The sequence below is a fragment of the Schistocerca gregaria genome, chromosome 1 (assembly GCF_023897955.1).
Source record: "Schistocerca gregaria isolate iqSchGreg1 chromosome 1, iqSchGreg1.2, whole genome shotgun sequence".
NCBI classification, from domain to species: domain Eukaryota; kingdom Metazoa; phylum Arthropoda; class Insecta; order Orthoptera; family Acrididae; genus Schistocerca; species Schistocerca gregaria.
In genome coordinates, this window is record NC_064920.1 from 355,644,014 (window position 1) to 355,664,837 (window position 20,824).

General features: G+C 37.8%; 1 protein-coding gene across 1 annotated transcript in view; it reads right to left on the bottom strand.

The window, feature by feature from the left end:
- The window catches only part of LOC126345588 (mitochondrial folate transporter/carrier), a 53,821-nt gene extending 47,827 nt beyond the window's left edge, over window positions 1-5,994 (bottom strand). The window contains exons 1-2 of the mRNA XM_050002113.1: window positions 5,644-5,994; window positions 4,847-5,000 (exon numbers count right to left, since the gene is read on the bottom strand). Coding sequence (XP_049858070.1) covers window positions 4,847-5,000; window positions 5,644-5,800 — 311 coding nt within the window. The 5' untranslated portion in view covers window positions 5,801-5,994. The remainder of the gene's footprint in view (window positions 1-4,846; window positions 5,001-5,643) is intronic.
- Window positions 5,995-20,824: the final 14,830 nt, after the last annotated feature.

The following is a 20,824-nucleotide window of genomic DNA, read 5'->3' on the forward strand; positions in this document are numbered from 1 at the left end:
TTTGTATCCACGTGTTTACCAACCTTCTGAAAGACACAGTTGCAGTTAAGAGACTAGGATACATGATCAAGTGCTCACTACAAAGCCATTAAGTCTGTATCAGTGGTTTAGAAAAATTATCACCACCACTAAGAACTGAGGTTCTTCAGAAATTATAGAACACAGAGGAGCTGCTCAAGCTCTTGCCAACATTGTGTGAGTTCTCATTTATATGTCTATGGAATACTGTCTTAGAAATCAACCATGCCTGAAAGTATTTACAGATTCTTTGAGTCACCTTTAGAATATTTATTACTTTTGAATAACATGAGAAATTATCTTATCGATTCAGGAAAATAACGGTGCCTGGAGTGAAGACTGCAAGGGAGACGGACTTTGAACCAGAAATTGACGCCACTGTTAGAGTGCATCAACAGATTACTGTCAGAAAGCTATACACACTGCAAAGCCATGGAACACAAATCAGATCAATTTGCTGTTTTAGAGCCCAACAATCTGATTAAAACTTCAGAAACTGAACTTCCTATGACTGTAAAAAGTTCACTAGCCAATGATGAGATTTCTGAAGGTGTTCTCCTAGCATAAACACCACAGAGGGCCGTAGTCATCTTGGCACCAATAACAGTTGCAAAAGGTCACCTGTTAACATAGTCCGACAGCTTTGTCCACAGCATGCCAAATCTCAATAGTTTTTGGCAGGATAAAGTTTAGAATATATTCCAGCAAAGTGCCAACAACCTCTTTCCTCAATTATTGAAATAACCAGACAAATTTTATGAATATATGAGATGACAAGGGAATCATTATATTACGTATTAGAGATGATTCATGGTGACATTGAAAAGCAAGATCACAAACACTATGTACAACATACAAGTGATTTCACCAAAATTGACACTGTCAACCTTCAGTTAGTAGCACAGAGAATGTGTGTGAATGATAAATTTTAGAATAAAGTGCTCTTAACACCTAAAGAACGGAGAAGTAGGAAACACACACACACACACACACACACACACACACACACACACACACACACACACACACACTGCAAACCAGCTCATAATAGAATCACCATCCTACTGGCATATTAATTTGTAGACAACTAAAATAATGTTAATTAGCTGTTATTCCGAAAGAAAATTTGTACAATTTAGAATTCCTTATTTGTACCACTACAGGAAGGAAATACTGACTCCTTGAATACTGCAAATGAAAATGTATTAATGTAAATCAAAATTATAATTATGGCTGCAGAAAGGAATTATTACAGTAAAAAGTATTGTAGCATATAAATTTAACAGTTGGAAACATGTGATCAGATGGTAGCCATCACTGATGCAATTTACAAGGAAACATTTATGAAATCCCATCAACGAAAGTAATCATTCAACATGTTGAATTACACAATCACTAATGTTACATGACAAAGTGGCCTTTGAACATTCTGATGGAAAGCAGAATGAAAAGTTTTTGTGATTTTTTTTAATGGAATATCCAGGGTGGAATAATGCCAAGAGTTAATGCTTCATGCAGACCATATGTGGCTGTTTTTCAAGCTGCACAGGTGCTGATTAACTATAACAATGCGTGATAGAGATTTCACAACTCCATGACCAAAACCACCCATCTTACCACAAAAGTCATTTCAATAAGAGAAGAACTTCCTTTTACTTAAAATAACAATCTCATTAAAACTTTTTGTACTGATGTGCAGAGCTATTCAGTCTTCATAATGAAGATGCAGGATTTAACATTTCTGCATTCAAGCAGACCAATGCCAAACACTATACCAATTACATTTTCAAATGATGATATGGTATGTCAAGGTCTTAACTTGCTTTTGTTCAGGATACTGTAACATAGGGCTTGTGCAGAAAATGAATTGTATGGCACAGAGTAAAATCATATGATGAAATGACAATGTGTAACTTGTTTTTCCCATTTCATTGTTACAAACAAACTACTCCTTATGTACAGCTTTTATCACCTAAAGAAGAACACATTAAGAAGTTGCCAATATGGTCTTAATTGACAATATCTTGAGGTAATATCCTTGTTCAGAAACCTTTCATCCAACAAAACAGTCACCTAAAGTTATGTAGCGGACCTCCCCTGCCAAATACAACGTTCCATGAAGTGATTAACATGAAATTGGTTGGAGTATACCTCTACCTTATACTGAGTCTAACATACGGTGTTTATACAATGATTTATTATGATTAAATAGTAACTGACAACATTCTCTAAAATGAAGATTATAGGTTGGCAACAAGACTGAGAACATGTAACCTTACTGGTTAACAGCAGCCCGTCAAGAATGACTGACATATGCAATGCCTCTGGTGGAAGAAATAAACATCACAAGAGAAAAATGTATGTGACACCTCAACTGGAATCGATTGTTGCAGTTGCAGCACCTCTACTGAAGAGATGCAAACTTACAAAAAATATATATATAAATAAATATTTGATTTTCATTCAGTGACATTCTGGAAATGGATGTAAAGATATCATCCGATGCATTGCCCAATTACTGTACATTCCAAACTGAATACCTTATGTATTGTTTTGAATTAATAAAATTAGGAATCATTTTTGACACATTTCTGAGCGTCTTTATTATAACCGTTTAGTAATACACATTTTTCATGGGCTATCTTCCGTATGTTGGAAAACACGAGACAGTGCTGAAAATATCAACAAATAGAGAAAAAGTCCTGAGAAATCCTACAAACAAGATTTCTACAAGTAGCTAAGAATTAAGAATATACAACAACTCTCCATCACTTCTGTAGGGAAAGTGAGCACGAGATTAGATTACTTATAGCTCATGCAGAGGCACCTAAAAAGTAATTCTTCCGACACCAGTACATGAACGTAACAAAGAAGCCATAACATGAGCTCCTGTACACATGGACAGTAATTTTCAAGAATGATTGCCTCAAATGCATGATTTAACAAACGTTGATCCGCCTCCCATCCCCCTTGATTTAATTTAAAAAATACTGATCCACTTAGTATGCTTGCAGAGACTGATTGCATAGCAACATAGAGCTGCACACAGTAACAACTCCATTCAGTTATTTGAATACTTACGAATTTCATTTGGGCTATATAACATTTCACAGACATCATTGACTGATTTGCTGGGGTGGGTTATGGGACTAAATAGTGAGGTCATCAGTCCCACACTTCCAAAGCTACTCACAGAAGACAGTGTCCATTAAAAAGGGGTGGATCCAGTCAGAGGAACCAATCTATGAAATGGGGAAGTTAAAACAGATGCAGGAAAAAAAAGGTTCAAATGGTTCTGGGCACTATGGGACTTAACAGTGGAGGTCATCAGGTGCCTAGAACTTAGAACTACTTAAACCTAACTAACTTAAGGAAGTCACACACATCCATGCCCGAGGCAGGACCTGTGACCGTAGCAGTCGCGCGGTTCCAGACTCAAGCGCCTGGAACCGCTCGGCCACTCTGGCCAGCAGCAGAGAGCACAAATGGGTAAACCAAATCTAAAAACTGGAAAAACAGTGGGATAAAAGAATGCTCCTTACACAGGGATGTGGTGATGGGTCCTGGACCAAGAAAACGTGAAGAGAGGCCCCAACCACCACAACCACAAACTAAAGTTCCATTTCCAACTCTCAAGAGAAAATATAACCTCAAGTTATTAGATGTGGTACACCAGATCCATACCCCAATACTTTCCATTACATCTCAAATGTGGAGGTGGCAGACTTCCACAACTGGGCTGGAATACCTATCACTACATACACCTTTCAATCAGTTGATATACTGCCACCCACACACGTTTGACAGACAGGAGCAGTTTCATATGTTAAATGATTTTGCAGTGAGAATACCACAAAAGAACTAATTGCAGTGATAATGTGTTAAGTTACAACTGAGAAGCAATGGAGCTAGGGAAATACTGCTTTATTACCATGAGCAAAGTCATCAAAATGTGATAGAACCGTAGCAGAAATGGCATTGCTTTGGTTTTTCAACATGGAGGGGAAAAGCCAACAGTTTTTTTTCTCCTTAAACATCTTCACTAGAAAAAAAATTCTACTCTCTGAATGTTACATTTTAGAAACAGAATCCCAAGAGAGTTCTGAGAAACACGCTCCAAAACAAGGTGGATGAAATTCCATTTCTTAAATAAGCTTGCCATGTTAACTACCGGAAATGGAGGTTTCAATGGCATCTATACTATGACTTTCACCTTTCATTAGAGCTTTGTAATATACTTGTCACTAAAGTAATAATCCCCTTTAAGATTTATTGTTCTGGGGCAGACATACAAGTCATTGTCAGATCCTTTCATAAAACTAAGGCTTTGCAATTTCAAAAATTTGAGTTACACTATCATATACAAATATCATTTGTTACTTAAGAACAACATCCCATTGCAAACAGTATGTACGTTCAAAATTATTTACATGAACATGCTATATTTACTTAGTGGCCTATAGGAAATAATTCCGAAATTGCGACAGCTACGGTATGATTGGGTAAACCATGTTATGTAAATGCTTGACTATTCTGAAACAGACAATGCAGATCCACATTTTATCTCTCTGATAGAAAACAATATGTCAGTTCCATTTCAATCTCTCAAGATAAAAATTTTCGAATTTTAAATTATTAGGTGTCATATGCCAAGCCCATGCTCCAATACTCCTCTCAAATGTGCAATAAACACGCATCCTAACATTGTAGTGTCTTTGTTGATATGAAACTCACTCACTCAACACTTTGTCAATGATAACGCCAAAGTAAAATAGCTTAACATTCTTCGAAACAAGGCACTAGCTTAAAAATTAAAGAAAATACTTACAATAGGAAATAAAATCCCCAAGCACTTCCTGAGCCCCACACATTTGGTGTCACACCTCTATATAAGCCACGAGGACCTTCTTGCTGCACTATAGTTGTTACTGCACTTGTTAAACCCTTGTACTGTGGTGTTGTTTTGGTTTGTCCATCATTAACTGTAACACAACAAGACTTTGGCACTCTAACAAGTTTCTAAAAAAATAAGATATGCTAACATTTCAGCTTCTACTAAAATATTGGACACAGCTATATAGAGCTTTTATTATATTACAAAGATTTGATTTTGTATTTTACATTGCTGCGAATTCTGTAACATCACTATCAACAACCATTTAAAACATTTTAACTAAAACTTCTGTGCCAAATGTTTACAAATTTACGGAAATTGCCAAACAAACTTCACGATTACATATAATCAAGAAAACACACACAACAGTTGTTTAACGACCTGCTAACACAGCATTTTATTTTTTGCTTATTCATTCGGCAGACAAATCCAACATTTTCATTATTATTATTAATAATAGCTAGGCGAATAAACTGCTACAATACAGTCCAGATATAAACAACATAGACACAGCACACTTTCACACAATACAATAGAGAAACAAGAATGAATAACATGGAAACACTAAGTAGAGAAAAAATGAGGGGATTATTATTCTTATTTCTTTGTACTCTACATGACTTACTGAATCAGATCAAAGGAATTACAAAATAATCAACAGAAATCAAGTACACAAACTATCCTGCCAGTAGAGTGAAGTGTTCACAATTCAAAAGTTCAATTGCACTCACCTGCGAATCTGATTTTAATGAGATCTAACGGATGTAGGATGAGGGTTGACGCGACACCACCAGATATGCCTGCTATAAGATGCTCATACTTCACATGACTAAAAACGGTTATATTTCGATTAGGAGCTGTTGCTCCTGTAGTTTTCAGTGACGTCATTTTAATATCGGAAACGTTTTCGCTCCCTTCGTGTTTAGCCGAAGAATCATCTCGATAAATTTTCAGCAACACGCTACTTAGCTCCAGCAGTTTTCTCGTCTAATTACCCTTCCCAAGAACAGTATAATCTTACGCAAGCTATCGTGCAGTTCCTTCCATCGACTTATCACAGATGCCAATGTGCCTCATTCCAAAGACTGCGATAAAAGATGGGAACTACATAAAGGAAAATATCGGGTAATTCGTAGATAGACCAGTGATCTGTCTACAAATAGGGATCAACGCACAAGATTTACAAGCGAAGAAAAAAGACTATAAGAGCTCTACTGTAAAGAATCGGAAACCTCGGAATTCAAGAACAGCAATGAATAATATTGCTTATGGCGAAGATGACCATATAATATGACTAGGTCACAAATGTTGAACTGTAAGACAGAAACGCCGCAATGGATCCGCATCCATAATCATCTTCGATGCGCTGTGGAGTACAAGGCGGAGGGTACTTCCCATCGCACCCCGTAAAAGGGTACCTCCCTGCTTTACTCGCGTATGGAGATGGAAAGAATGAATATCGTAAAGCCAGGCTACTTCGACGCACAGTGGTAGCTTTGCTCCAATTTTGAAAAAGTTTTAGTCCTGTCTAGCAGCTATTCCAATAAACATTTCAGACCATTGTCGATTGTGCCCAGTAGTTGACAGCTTCTACTAACTCATATTCTGCCTCTCGCTATCTTGGATATTTTCTGCTCTGGTAGTGCTGTACTTTCGAGGCATTTTTTGATAAGAAAATTGATACTTTGCTACTAGAAAAATATTTAAACAAAAGGCAAATACAATTCTTTTAAGGTGAGAAAATGGTTATTATTTAAATTATACCCATAAAATTGTAATCAATAAATTGTTTATCACTACATGATCGGAAGCAGCTGTTCTGGCTATTTTCTAGAAAAACTTGGGTAACTTTGCTCCACAGTATTTCATTACTTTGTTGTTGACCTGATCCATGTACTGATGAATCTTCTTTCCTCGAAAATTGAGATAAATTTTGTTACAATATGGGAGGGAGTAAATGGAAGCTTGAACTTCACCGATGTGCAGCTTGCAGCAGAGGAAATCAGCAAGAATCCCTGGAATCCATAAGAAATGGAGCACCTGCTTGAAATGTCTCAAAATGTTTCTGAACTGGTGCTCAGTATTAGTAAACAACTTAAGAATTAAAAGATCCAAACAGTGCTCGATTATGCTAATGATGAAAGTATACCCATAAAGTGTTACATGCTTAACAGTAAAGGATAACTAACCTAATACAAAATAAATGTGAATATTTTTAAAAAAATGTTTAAAGGGATTTGCAGGGTGACTAGAAATCGTATAATGGTGATCCTTTGGCTTCTTATTTCCTCAGTAGCACACATGCATAATACAAAATAGTGTAGTTAAATCCTCAGCAACCTCGAATATTATCACAGGAGTACAAAACGTCATTTTCAAGGTACAAAAGAATAATGAGGTTCTGCCTAAGCCCACAGATTTTTTGCCTCATGCAGGTTGTATTTGCAAGAAGATTATTTTTTGAGCACCCGATAACATTAGGGAGATCCTAGTATCTGGAAAGCATTTACTATGTTTGTGTGTGAGGCATGTGTCTATAGTATCCTCTGAATTTGTGGCATATTGTACATTAGTTAGACGGTTAGGACCACTGGACTGCTGTATAGAACATACACTTACAAGAGCAGCAAATGTACAATTGCCGAATATTAGCTTGGTACATGTGATCAGATGCAGAATAATGACATATAGATTCTGGATTCACTGTCAGTTACTGCAATAGTGTTATGGAGGAAGCTGTTGAGGGTAAACTAGAAATGATCATGTAGTAAGAGATAGCAGTCAAAAAATGGAGGGCAGAGCTAATAATCCTTTCAGAACTGTTGTTAATTAATATTTCAAGAATTGTTAATACCTGAGGTTGGTCATCTTTGGTTTTGTGGTGCAACTAGTTATTTATGGTGTGTTTAGTAATTCTACATGTGCAGTCTTTTGAATTCTGGTTGGCATAGTCCAACTTACTGAGGGCTTTAGTTGCCATGCACAGTGATGTGATTTGTACCTTGAAAACAGCTGGTGTTCATTGAAATATGCATGCACATAGAATATATAAGTATGTTTTTCCAAAGTTAGGACAGGTGGTCGATCAAGGTACCACTGAAGGTACCACTCCAGTTCTTGGCTGAAATGATTTAGGGAAACCATGGAACATCTAAATCAGAATGCTCAGACAGACCAAACCTCACTCTCTTGAATATAGGGTCAGTATCGTAATGCCTGCATTGCCTCACTCATTTGGATCCTATTGTACATTCTTTTGAATATACTCGGTCTGTAAGAGGTAACTAATGACTTGAACATTTTATACTCTGGGAGAAGCACAAGTTACCTTCCCAAAATATCTTTCAGCACATTTATAAATATTAATTTTCATCATCATTATTTTTATTAAAACATATTGAAAGGGTTCTTTGAACACCATATATTGTTTTATTAGGCATAGTCATAATAGAGGTATTGCCTTCTTCTGACCTTTGGACTAGCTCAACCACCTTATTGTTGAACCAAATGGGGGATTAGATGCTGAAAATGTGGATTGGCACTCTGCCATTTACTGCACTTATTTTCTACTCATTACTTCTACGTCTACATCTACATGGTTACTCTGCAATTCACACTTAAGTGCCTGCAGAGGGTTCATCGAACCGTTTTCATACTATTTCTCTACCATTCCACTCTCGAATGGCGCATGCAAAAAAGGAACACCTAAATCTTTCTGTTAGAGCTCTGATTTCTCTTTTATTATGATAATCATTTCTCCCTACATAGGTGGGTGTGAACAAAATATTTTCGCATTCGGAAGAGAAAGTTGGTAATTGAAATTTCGTAAATATATCACAGCACAAAGAAAACCGCCTTTGTTTCAGTGACTGCAACCCCAACTCACGTGTCATATCACTGACACTCTCACCCCTATTGCGCGATAACACGAAACGAGCTGTCCTTCTTCGCACTTTCTCGATATCCTCCATCAATTCTACCTGGTGTGGATCCCACACCATGCAGCAATATTCCAGCAGAGGACAGGCAAGTGTAATGTAAGTTGTCTCTTTAGTAGGTTTGTCGCATCTTCTAAGTGATCTGCCAACGAAGTGCAGTCTTTGTTTCGCCTTCCCCACAATATTATCTATGTGGTCTTTCCAATTTAAGTTGCTCTCCCCACATGAACCATGTACCTTGCCATTGGTGGGGAGGCTTGCATGCCTCAGCGATACAGATGGCCATACCATAGGTGCAACCACAATGGAGGGGTATCTGTTGAGTCCTGTTGAGTAGTCCCTGCCCGGAGATCCAAATGGGGGACTATTTTACCTCTGTAATATTTTATCCAAGAAGACGCCATCATAATTTAACCATACAGTAAAGCTGCATACCCTCAGGAAAAATTATGGCTGTAGTTTCCCCTTGCTTTCCACCATTCACAGTACAAGCACACAAGGCCGTTTTGGTTAGTGTTACAAGGCCAGGTCAGTCAATCATTCAGACTGTTGCCCCTGCAACTACTGAAAAGCCTGCTGCCCCTCTTCAGGAACCACATGTTTGTCTCGCCTCGTACAAGGAGCCAGAGATCTCTTCTGAACAACACGTTGCAAGGCATCCCAGATATGCTCAACAACGTTCATGTCTGTGAAGTTTGGTGGCCAGTGGAAATCTTTAAACTCATAAGAGTGTTCCTGGAGCCACTCTGTAGCAATTCTGGACGTGTGGGGTGTCACACTGTCCTGCTGGTATTGCCCAAGTCCACAATGGATGTGAATGGATGCAGGTGATCAAACAGGTTGCTCACGTACTTGTCACCTGTCAGAGACTTATATAGACATATCAGGTGTCCCATATCACTCCAACAGCAAACGTCCCATACCATTACAGAGCCTCCACAAGCTTGAACAGTCCCCTGCTGACATACAGGGTCCATGGATTCATGAGGCATGAGGTCGTCTCTATACCCATACATGTCCATCCGCTTGATCCAATTTGAAGCGAGACTCATTCGACCAGGTAACAGTCATCAACATTCCAATATCGGTGTTGAAGCATAAAGCTTTGTGTTGTGCAGTCATCAAGGGTACATGAGTGCTCCTTCAGCTCCAAAAGCCTAAACTGACGATGTTTCAGTGAATGGTTTGCATGCTGACACTTGATGGTCCAGCACTGAAATCTGCAGCAACTTGTGGAAGATTATCACTTCCCTCACGTTGAACGATTCTCTTCAGTCGTCGTGGGCCACGTTCTTGCAGGAAGTTTTTCCAGCCACAGTGATGGCGGAGGTTTGATGTTTTCCCTGATTCCTGATATTCACAGTACACTCGTGAAATTGTTGTATGGGAAAATTCCTCACTTTATCGCTATCTGGGAGATTCTGTGTCCCATCACTCATGCGACAACTACAACACCATGTTCAAACTCACTTGAATTTTGATAACCTGCCATGGTAGCAGCAGTAACTGATCTAACAACTGTGTCACACACTTTTTCTCTTATATAGGCAATGTCGACCACAGTTTCATTAGCGCTTCAGTGCTTACATATCAACAGTAATATATATATATATATATATATATATATATATATATATATATATATATATATATATATATATATATAAGCTCAGTATGTAGTCACTTTTAAAAATGAATGTGCAATGTGTATTGAAGTGGCTTGCTCTAAATCTTTATGATTTATCCTGCAAATCAACCAGGAAACATTAAACCAACACCAGCATGTGGCCAGGCAATATTGCTTTGGGTTAAAAATGTATTTACTTCATTGGAAGAAAAAGGTAAAAAGAGCTCCATAGTATTCAGTAGACTTTTTTCTCAGTTGCACAGTTGTGTTGTCTGACAATCCTATGAAAGTTTTAATTCTTCCATGTTTGTGACAATTTAAGACTGAACTTAAAGCCAGTTATAGGTTTAAAACATTTTCTCATCATTTTTCTTTATTATATTAAATTAATTATTATATTACCATGTACTGCGTCGAAAGTTATTTACTGTTGCCCTTGCTGATAACACATTATTAATTTGTTATTGCTACTGGTTACAAAGATGAAAGAACTGCAGGTTAGACATTGCCTCTAGGTACTGATTTTACTCACATTTAATGTAAAATATTGTGGTTGAACGCTACAGGGATCACTTATGACTTCAAATCAACTCATATGTACTGGCTACGCTCGGTGACATTCTTCTAATAAAGTAGCAACTTAAAAAATTAACCTATTTGTCTTTTAAAATCTACACTATATGAGGGTAGTTTTAATGCAAATACACAGAAATCTTAGAGCCAAACTTCATTTCACTTATGCAGTGATTTATTTTTCAAAATACAGTACCATTGCATGTACACACTAATCATCCAGCTACCTTATTTCACTTGATACCATAGTTATGGTATACAAATTGTACAGCATTTCTGAATATTAATTTAACATGTATCGATTAAACGTGTACAGTGCAACTCCAACCAGTGATGAATAAATTCAAGACAGTATGATTTGACACAGCTGTAACCATAAATGACGATCAAAATGTGACAACACCCACATCATATCACACAGTTCTTATGACAAGATTTAAAATGATATGACAGCTCAAAGGCACATTACTACTACTGATAGTCATTCCGAAAAGCTATGTATCATATGGATACAATGAACTGTAAGCAGGCAATAAGGGTTTTGTGTATTTCCATGAAAGAATAAAATAACAGCAAATGAAATTCACACATTTAATGATTGACTACTGCATCATAAACAAGTTCTAAAATTTGTTGTTTAACAAGCATCCTCGTTTCATGGCTTCTGATGATTTTCATTTCTATGGATAAGTATTTGACAAATGTATCAACATCATTAGTAGCACTGGACTGCAGTCTTTTAGCAATCAACTGAAGTACTCTAGAATAATCTCCTTCACTTTTCTTTCTTTTTCTTGGTGCACCATTCTGCCCTACACTCATTGTTGCTGGTGACAGTATTTATACTATGATGTCAGTTTCTTCTGTAAAGTCGATACCATTATCCTCCACATGTACTTCGCTGTTTGTGGAAGGTTCCACAGAATCGTTTTCATCAGTGCTTTCATCTATCTGGAATATATAAAATAACGACTTATATAAAAGTATTCAGCTTTTTGTGTTAGAATTACATTGTATAAGCACATGATAGTCAGTGTAGAAGTAGAAGTATTTGCACCAGTAGATGCAATAAATGCATTTGTATGGGTTATATATGTTGCCAATGAACATCCAAATCCCATTTTGAAAATTATGGAGGCAGCACGAGCAAAATTAAGATTACTCATGAAGTAACCTGTACACTCCTGCTGCTGGTAAGTATTGAATTAGACCAATAAACAACAGTATCACTTAACACGAAAAGAGAACCATGCATACTTATAAATGAAATACAGAGATACACAGTAGTAGCGAGAAATGAAGTCTTCACTTTTACACAAGTGAGTATTCACACATGAAGGTGAAATTTCTCGAGAAAGTAATAGTCCCACCCTCAGTGCTTTGAATTAAAATCACATAATGTTTCAATTATATATTGTTTATGGTACTACTATGTACACACATGCACTATTTAACCATCATGCTACTGGCTGAATAGTGAAGTATTGTTGAACAATATACTAGACACTAATTTCAAAAGTCACAAATAGTCAATAATTTGAAACTAACGTCAGAATTAACTGACAAATGTTTCCATGCACTTAGCCGTGGTTTTCAGAATGCTGAACACTGGGACCAAGTCAGTTTCATATAAATGTACAAACCAGAAAACTAACTGTGCTCTATTGATGGGTTGGATGACGATAATGGTGTTGCCACGCTATTTCGCAGGGTATAATGTTCGTCCAGAAATTACAGCTGTGGAAATACCACAAAGCTGACGCATACACCTTAAAACTTGTTCGAAACGATTTATGGAAGATGTTGCACTCCGTTTTCTGGTCACAATGTACAATAAAATACCAGTACATACTTAAGCTACTGATGATCCACTAGATGAACAGTGCATACTTACATCATCTGTCTCTATTGCACTTCTCATACTCTCCTTCCTCCTCTTTCTGTTTCGTACATTATACATATTACACATGTTATAAAATTTCGTTTGTCATTTCTTTGAGCTGCTCAGTCGAGGCCTAACATGCTTCACTTTAGGAAAAAAAATACACTCGAAAGTGCTTCCATACGACACTGTTATAATAATTTCTGCTTTTTACATTATACAGAAATTGTTCTTCTTTCATTGCTTCTATCAAGACACACATTTGCTCTTTGGTTCACACCGTAGCCATGTTGCAAACAAATGAAGTCTGAAATTAGCGTGAGAAAGCTGTATGTGATGTAGAGAGCATGCTTGCTTCTTATTGGCTCTACTTTACGAGGCATATTGCCGAAATATCACAGAACTTCTATTGTGTTTCACCTGACAGAACGGCTTCCCAACGTGAAATAACAGGAAGGGACATTACACAACTCGTGGAGCGCCATGTCAACATCAGCTATCTCGTTTTGTGTGCCAACACCATTAGTCTGAGTATGTGCTCAATGGACTGTCTGTCCAATAGCCAGTGCATACTTTTTGTGCCATGTCTTGTCATGTATAATGTTCATCATATGGCACTCATTGAAATGTAGATATGATAAAATTACAATTCTAGCGATTATTTATTTACATGTTAGCCACGAATTACACAAAAACAAAATTATGTTAATGGATGAAAATAAGAACAAAATAGAAAAGAAATATTAATTAAATAAATTATTGTCGCAGTTTATGCATGTAAGAGAAAAACAGAGAGATTTCAAATTCTATTACAGTATAGCAGAGAGTGAAGTCGTGAGATCATAAAATAGTGTTAATTTATAATAATAAGAACTGAATCAGATAGGACTACTGCAGGAAACTGTTGGTTTTCTGTGGGGAGAAACTACAGTGTAACACAACAATAGCAATATGAAATAAATAATAACATATATCAAGACAGTAGCATGAGATGTGCAAAAACTGACACAGAAATCCCTAAAAAAAAGTCAGTACATAAATAACGAAAATTCAAAAAATGTAACATATCTTGGAAAAGGTAACTAGAGTTGAACTCTTATAGAGCTCAATTCTAGTTACTGATTCCAATATTTGTCATTTTTATCGTGATGGCTTAGATAGCAATTACAAATGCAGAAATTCTGCAGGAAAACAGTCTAAACGAGGAACTATGGATTTGGTAACTAGAATTGACCTGTTAGCATGTTCTAGTTACTGATTCCAACTATTCGATGGCTCACAATGTTAGACATTTGCAGTAAATACGTGGACTCGGTTTATGTAGGATTCCTAGAATTCTTAGATCTCCAAATTACGGCGAAAAAGTAACAGCTATTGTAGGTGCCCAATCCAAGTTTTTTTTTCATATAGAAATCCTATAACACTGTAGTGCACACATATGTTTCAGAAACTGTCTGAATAACGAACTATGGAATGGTTGGAATCAATAACTAAAATTAAAACCCATAGATCAGTTCTAATTATTGATTCCAATATTTGTCACTATTTGGCAGTCGGAGAAAGAGCAATTACAAATTCAGAGATACTATTACATTTCAGTGCACACACAGCTTGGAAAATGATCTAAATAATGAACCATGGTATGATTGTAATTGCTAACTAGAATTGATCTATATGGCAGAGGTTGAAAATACTACTTCAGTTTTAAATTTCTTTCATTATCACACAACTGTTTATGGTCTCTCATAAGCCAAACCTCAGGTGTCACACTGGAAATAGCAAAAGACAGGAGATAATTATTATCTGCCACAACACACATAAAAATAAAAAAAAATTCATAAAAAAGTTTTAAAGAACTTTTAAAATACATTTCGAAACCGCCAGTTGGGTTAGGTGCTGTGGAGCCTATGCCAATACGAAAGTGACACCAGACGCACACTCTATCACATCCAGTGTAGTGAGTGCTCTTCCAGATACATAGGCCAAACTGGCTGCTCCTTTAACATACGGTTCAGAGAGCATCAGGATTTTAGCCATTCCAAATCCGCTCTCCATACTGCCTGAAGGACAATAACCATTCCATTTCAAATATAAACACAAGTTGCAGCATTCTACATATTCAACATAAGGACCCAGTTTTAAATCCGGTCAGCGTTAACGAATGTACAGCATACGGCCTTTTCCTATAGTGAGGTCTTTGCAAGGTCTATTCAGTTCATTTTACATAGCTGTAAAATTGCACTCTCTTAGTAAAATTTTGCATGTTTTTCGTTTTATCCTATGACTATGGCGCATTATAGTACTGTGGCATTATCTGTACCCTCACTAATTAAAAATTTACCTGTCTTTCATGATGTAAGATTCGTCTCAGATCTTCTCTCATTAAGCATCGATTAGTTGTCAACTGTTGGTTAGCAGGTTTTAAACTGACCCCACTTTTAATGTGTTCTTTTAGTACTATTGCTACTAGCTGTTAATTGGCATATTACTCTCTGATAGTATAGACTGTAAGGTTTCGCTACTTTCCCTGTTGATCAGTAATGAGAGCTTGCAAATACGAGTAGCACATGTGTATTTTTTTAACTGGTGACTGTGGCATTTTGTTCTATGTTGCTACTTATATATCCCCACTAAACTTAAAACTTGTTTGCCACTCATGTAAAAGGAAAGTCTCATTGTGATTTACAGTTAATACAATAATTTTATATCGCAGCTTCCACTCAGTTGTACCACAGTTCTGTACCGACCTGTTCAATACACTCCTTTACTACGCATAATGCACTTGTTTTGTGTATTTTCTATGTAATTTTTTTTATTTTTCTTCATATAAAACACTAATTCAAATTGTGAATGGCCGGGCTAGTGGCCCCGAGTTCTCTGTGTCAATAGATGACAGCACTTTTGCCACTCTGGTTTACCAATTTGCTTCCTCATTCCCATCCACTACTCCCTGTTCTGCACTCATAGATAGTACACCACGCCTAGTACACGTCCAAGCCGGCGCTCGGGGGCCATAGAACAATGTAAGTATCATAGCATTATTTGTATATTTACCAACCTAGGCAGTCGTCGTCAGTACAGCCTGGAATCACTTTCACACTGACATTGGTTTCACACCTCCTAGGCCGACCAGCGGTTTCGAAACGTTTTTTAAAGTGTTTAAAACTTAATATGAATTTTTTTGTTTTTATGTGTGTTGCAGTGTGTCTAACTTGTCTCTTCTCTTGCTATTTCCAGTGCAACTCCTGAGGATACGCTTATGAGAGACTGAAACAGGTTGTATGATAATAAAGTAAATTACCGCTGAAGCAGTATTTTCAACCTCTGGTGTAATGCACAGTTGTGGATGTTCTTCCAACAGGATTGTTTGATCTATATGGCTTAATTCTAGTTACTGAGTCCATTATTTGTTACCTTTTGTGATTTTTCGTTACTTTTGTACTGGATTTTCTTTTGGGATTTCCGTGACGTTTCCTTCACATTTCATGTTACTGTTCCTTTCATGCTTCATGTTTGTTATTATTTATTTCGTTTTCCAATTGTTGTGTTTCACAAGTTTACGAATTCACAATGCGCTATACCTATGGAGGCAACTAAAGAAGGGAGTTGTCATTATATCAGAAACCAACGTCCGCCATCTTATATACCTCAAAACGTTAGATTAATGGCATTTTTAAGTCCATGGTTCGCGGAAGTGATAATTCCCTGTGACGACACTCTGATGTTCCCACGTCCAGTTTCAATCGTTAGTGATATCTATCGACTTTCGTGGTCATGCCGCAAGTAGCACTGATTGTGTGGAGCTGTAGTTCACACATAAAAAAGTCAGCTTGTGTCTTTTACGGGTGCACTAATCGATCTGATCGTAATCTAAAGGTTAAAGAAATCACGTTTCATTCATAAATGGAGATTTTCAAGCAATATTTTATTTTGTATACATGATTTGTGGTTGCGCTTTTTACTTTTATTGTAATGGTTTTATTTCTGTCACCTGAGACTGGGAACCAACGAGATCTAGCAAAACATGTTCACAGCAATTTTGGGAAGAGGGCTTGGTCAATGAGGCTATCGACCTCCTGAAAGAATTTGGTGGCTTTGATAACATTTCCTCTAAGGTACTTAAACAGTCTCATAATGACATTTGTGTAATACTTTCCCATGTATTTAATGAATCACTTCAACAAGGTATCGTCCCAGACAGAGTAAAATATGCTATTGTGAAACCACTATTGAAGGAAAAGGATAAAACTGATGCTTCTAACTACCACCAGATTTCTCTTTTAATAAGTTTCTTCAAAGTTCTTGAGAAAGTGATACATAAGAGAATTGTGGGGCACCTCAAAATCAACAAGGCTCTTAGTCATCGTCGCTTCGGATTTCAAGCAGGCCTGTCAACTGATTATGCTATATTTGCATTTACCAATAATGTTTTAGAAGCACTGAACAAGAGATTAGATTCGGTTGGTATATTTTGTGATTTAACAATAGTCTTCGACTGTGTGAACCATGAAATCCTCCTTTCAAAAGCTATCTATTATGGTTTAAGTGCCAGAATGGGAGTGTGTCTTCGATAATATACACTCCTGGAAATTGAAAAAAGAACACATTGACACCAGTGTGTCAGACCCACCATACTTGCTCCGGACACTGCGAGAGGGCTGTACAAGCAATGATCACACGCACGGCACAGCGGACACACCAGGAACCGCGGTGTTGGCCGTCGAATGGGGCTAGCTGCGCAGCATTTGTGCACCGCCGCCGTCAGTGTCAGCCAGTTTGCCGTCGCATACGGAGCTCCATCGCAGTCTTTAACACTGGTAGCATGCCGCGACAGCGTGGACGTGAACCGTATGTGCAGCTCACGGACTTTGAGCGAGGGCGTATAGTGGGCATGCGGGAGGCCGGGTGGACGTACCGCCGAATTGCTCAACACGTGGGGCGTGAGGTCTCCACAGTACATCGATGTTGTCGCCAGTGGTCGGCGGAAGGTGCACGTGCCCGTCGACCTGGGACCGGACCGCAGCGACGCAAGGATGCACGCCAAGACCGTAGGATCCTACGCAGTGCCGTAGGGGACCGCACCGCCACTTCCCAGCAAATTAGGGACACTGTTGCTCCTGGGGTATCGGCGAGGACCATTCGCAACCGTCTCCATGAAGCTGGGTTACGGTCCCGCACACCGTTAGGCCGTCTTCCGCTCACGCCCCAACATCGTGCAGCCCGCCTCCAGTGGTGTCGCGACAGGCGTGAATGGAGGGACGAATGGAGACGTGTCGTTTTCAGCGATGAGAGTCGCTTCTGCCTTGGTGCCAATGATGGTCGTATGCGTGTTTGGCGCCGTGCAGGTGAGCGCCACAATCAGGACTGCATACGACCGAGGCACACAGGGCCAACACCCGGCATCATGGTGTGGGGAGCGATCTCCTACACTGGCCGTACACCTCTGGTGATCGTCGAGGGGACACTGAATAGTGCAAGGTACATCCAAACCGTCATCGAACCCATCGTTCCACCATTCCTAGACCGGCAAGGGAACTTGCTGTTCCAACAGGACAATGCACGTCCGCATGTATCCCGTGCCACCCAACGTGCTCTAGAAGGTGTAAGTCAACTACCCTGGCCAGCAAGATCTCTGGATCTGTCCCCCATTGAGCATGTTTGGGACTGGATGAAGCGTCGTCTCACGCCGTCTGCACGTCCAGCACGAACGCTGGTCCAACTGAGGCGCCAGGTGGAAATGGCATGGCAAGCCGTTCCACAGGACTACATCCAGCATCTCTACGATCGTCTCCATGGGAGAATAGCAGCCTGCATTGCTGCGAAAGGTGGATATACACTGTACTAGTACCGACATTGTGCATGCTCTGTTGCCTGTGTCTATGTGCCTGTGGTTCTGTCAGTGTGATCATGTGATGTATCTGACCCCAGGAATGTGTCAATAAAGTTTCCCCTTCCTGGGACAATGAATTCACGGTGTTCTTATTTCAATTTCCAGGAGTGTATAACCGATAGAAAGCAGAGGATATCACTTAATCATGAAGATACTCTTTCTTATTTTTATTAATGACCTTCCACACTGTACAAAAGCGACTACCAAATTTACTCTCTTTGCAGATGATTCATCTCTTTTAGTTGAAAAACACCTGACAGTGACATTGCAGCATCTACCAACTTTGTGTTCAGTGATCTCTATAAACGGTTCACCAGCAATTGCCTTACCACAATTTAAAAAAAAACAACAACAGTGCATTCATTTCTATGAGACGCAGAAAGTGCAGTAGGACATAAGTCTAAGCTCTAATGATCAAGACATACATAAAGTATGTTCTTATACATTTTTAGGCCTCCACATTGACAATAAATTTAATTGGTTGTGTCATATTCTGGACTTCAGAAAAAAATTTGTTCGCACTACATATTAGTAATAAGTATTTGCCACTCAGAAAAGAGCTATCCGAATTCTATGTGTAGTGAGTAGAAATCATTCAAGCAGAAATCTTTTTAAAATATACAAAATATAAAAAGTGGCCTCACAATGTATCCTATCTCTTATGTCCTTTTTAGGTAATAGCCTACCCATGCACGAACACAACAGCGACTGTCATGCCTATGACACAAGATCAAAACATGACTTGCATATGGATGGAAAAAAATTAAGCCTAGTTCAAAAAGATGTACACTTTTTAAGCAAAAAGGTATTTAATGCACTTCCTATAGTCATAAAAATCATACTAGTGTAGTACCAAATTGAAAAGTAAATTAAAACAATATCTTCTGAAACACTCTTTTTACTCTCTTGATGAGTTCTTTAACATAAACACGTCTACATTGTGTCAGATATGACTTGTAATACGTTTGCTGTTACCACATTGTAACTGAACATGATGAGGTATATCAGAATAACAATATACTTGACTTCTAGAAAAGTTGATATCGAATAATTGTAGTTAATTATTTTATTGTTTTTTCCCATTTTTTTACTTTATGAGGTGCAGAGGCTTGTAAATGTTAACATATTTGTTCCTTTACACATGCTATTAGCTTCTATTAGTCGGCTACTGTTCTCATGTATAGTTTCTCATCTATACAATTCTCTTGTATACTGGATCTATGGAACACCAATGAATAAGTAAATGTAAAAAGGTAAGCAAAGTATCATTTTTGAATTCAGCTCGTATAAAATTCCAGTATAAAACCTTACTGGTAAGATATCAGACACCAATGTTGATTCTACGTACAGAAATGCAGAATTGATAAGTAATTACATACTATTTATTTTTTGAAGATTTCATAACATGTACCACCTTTACTTACATGTTTCAGTAATTACTATGTTGTTATTTTCTCTTGAATGAGAGGAAGAGACCTCCATGATTATGGCTATAGTCCAATGGGTTTTAAGGTTCTCTGTGTTTTTCTCACTCCCACAAATTAGCTTAATAATATACATCAGACATGTATATTTCTCTTGTTCTGTTATCATTTATTTTCATTACCTTCAATTATTTGCAATATAATTTGTGACTAAGCAATCTCAATTTCAGAAAATAAAATATCTTATGAACTATGAACTGTGGACTGGCAAGAAACTAAACAATGGTATCTCAGAGTAACTGGAAGCAAGATCATAAAACGTATTTCTAAAATTAAGAGAACAAAATAAGATAAAAGAGTACACAAAATTATTTTAGTGGGATACAGAATACCACAAAAGGTATAATCTTCAAGATCCTGAAGTAAACGATATAGAAATAAGTACAGTTGTGACTATAATAGAAGATGTCAATAACGTATAAGTTGAAATAAGGAATCATGAAGAAGTCATGAGTTCAGTGGGTGTAGGTGAAGAAGAAAATGAGACTGATCCTACATCAAGAGATGACTTACATGAT